This window comes from Mandrillus leucophaeus, unplaced genomic scaffold (genome assembly GCF_000951045.1).
Source record: "Mandrillus leucophaeus isolate KB7577 unplaced genomic scaffold, Mleu.le_1.0 Scaffold214, whole genome shotgun sequence".
Classification (NCBI taxonomy): Eukaryota; Metazoa; Chordata; class Mammalia; order Primates; family Cercopithecidae; genus Mandrillus; species Mandrillus leucophaeus.
The window spans coordinates 418,154-419,434 of record NW_012102188.1 but is presented as its reverse complement, the minus strand read 5'-3'; the positions used below and the strand labels follow the sequence as shown (position 1 = coordinate 419,434).

The window sequence follows — 1,281 nt, the reverse complement described above, 5'->3', positions numbered from 1 at the left end:
GTTTCACCGTGTTCGCCAGGATGGTCTCGATCTCCTGACCTCGTGATCCGCCCGTCTTGGCCTCCCAAAGTGCTGGGATTACAGGCTTGAGCCACTGCGCCCGGCAGGAATGTTCATTATACAGGACTTTATTTCATTTTAGTTATTAAGTGAAAGAAAGCATGCTGACCATTTTTATACATACTAAATTACTCCTTTTTCAGTACATAGCTTGGGAGTCAGCGAGGAACTACAAAATAAACTAGAAGATGTTGTGATTGACAGGAATCTTCTAATTCTTGGAAAAATTCTGGGCGAAGGTAAGCAGTTTAAAGCAATTCTAATAAAATGTGGGACAAGAAGGTAAGCAGTTTAGAATAGTTCTTTAACATGTATTTATTAAATAAAATACCATCTTAGGACTCTGAGTTATACTATGGATAGTTATATTTTATTATTTAAAATGATAGACTATTGATTTTTGAAACTCAGATCTGGCAAATGGAAAGATTCTCTTCAATACCTAGCACATACAGGTCCTTGAAAAATACTAATTTTCGTTCTTCATTGAAAAGCATGTAATTCATTGATTAGTTTCCTATGTACTTTAAGATTATTCCTCTAGTTTTTAAGTTTATTGTTCCTGGCATCTTTCTAATTAGGAACAAAAATGAAAATACATATTTAACTTGTTAAGTTGTTCTTAGGATGAATGATAATGGTATTAAGAGTTTGTGCTTTAGAAACTTCAATTGTATTTTTCATGTTCTCTTCTAAGTGTCTTGGATCGGTTATAATGCTTAATAAAGTGATGAGCAAAGGTAGGCCCAAGCCACCCAAGCTCGTGACAAGCAGGAGACTAGAGTGCGGTGCATCACCCTGGTTTGCGATGCGGGTGGCCTGGGCCGGCTCTGCCTGGCTACCCGTGGGTGAGATGCTCTCATACCACGTGAAGCCAGCAGCCCTGGCACTGTAACATTTCTGTGGTCAGGGGAGAATTTGCACAGTGTCCTTACAGAGTTCTTTCACTTCACAGGAGAGTTTGGGTCTGTAATGGAAGGAAATCTTAAGCAGGAAGATGGGACCTCTCAGAAAGTGGCAGTGAAGACCATGAAGTGTGAGTTATCAATGATGAATCCCATTCTTCTGGGGTGGGCAGTTGCTTCAGTATTGGGTGCTCCATGAGGCCATATGTCACAATCTCAGTTGCCAGTGGGTCAGAAGGCAATGAGTAACACTGGTCACCAAGGGGGAATTACTATAATGAGCTCTTCGTGCATGCATTACATATTCTTTTGTGGG

The 1,281-nt window shown here is 40.3% G+C and overlaps 1 protein-coding gene across 2 annotated transcripts in view; it reads left to right on the top strand.

Moving 5' to 3' along the window:
• The window catches only part of MERTK (MER proto-oncogene, tyrosine kinase), a 143,090-nt gene that overhangs the window by 111,412 nt on the left and 30,397 nt on the right, over positions 1–1,281 (top strand). For both annotated transcript variants that reach the window (XM_011980519.1, XM_011980517.1), the window contains exons 12-13: positions 204–299; positions 1,016–1,096. In XM_011980519.1, coding sequence (XP_011835909.1) covers positions 204–299; positions 1,016–1,096 — 177 coding nt within the window. The remainder of the gene's footprint in view (positions 1–203; positions 300–1,015; positions 1,097–1,281) is intronic.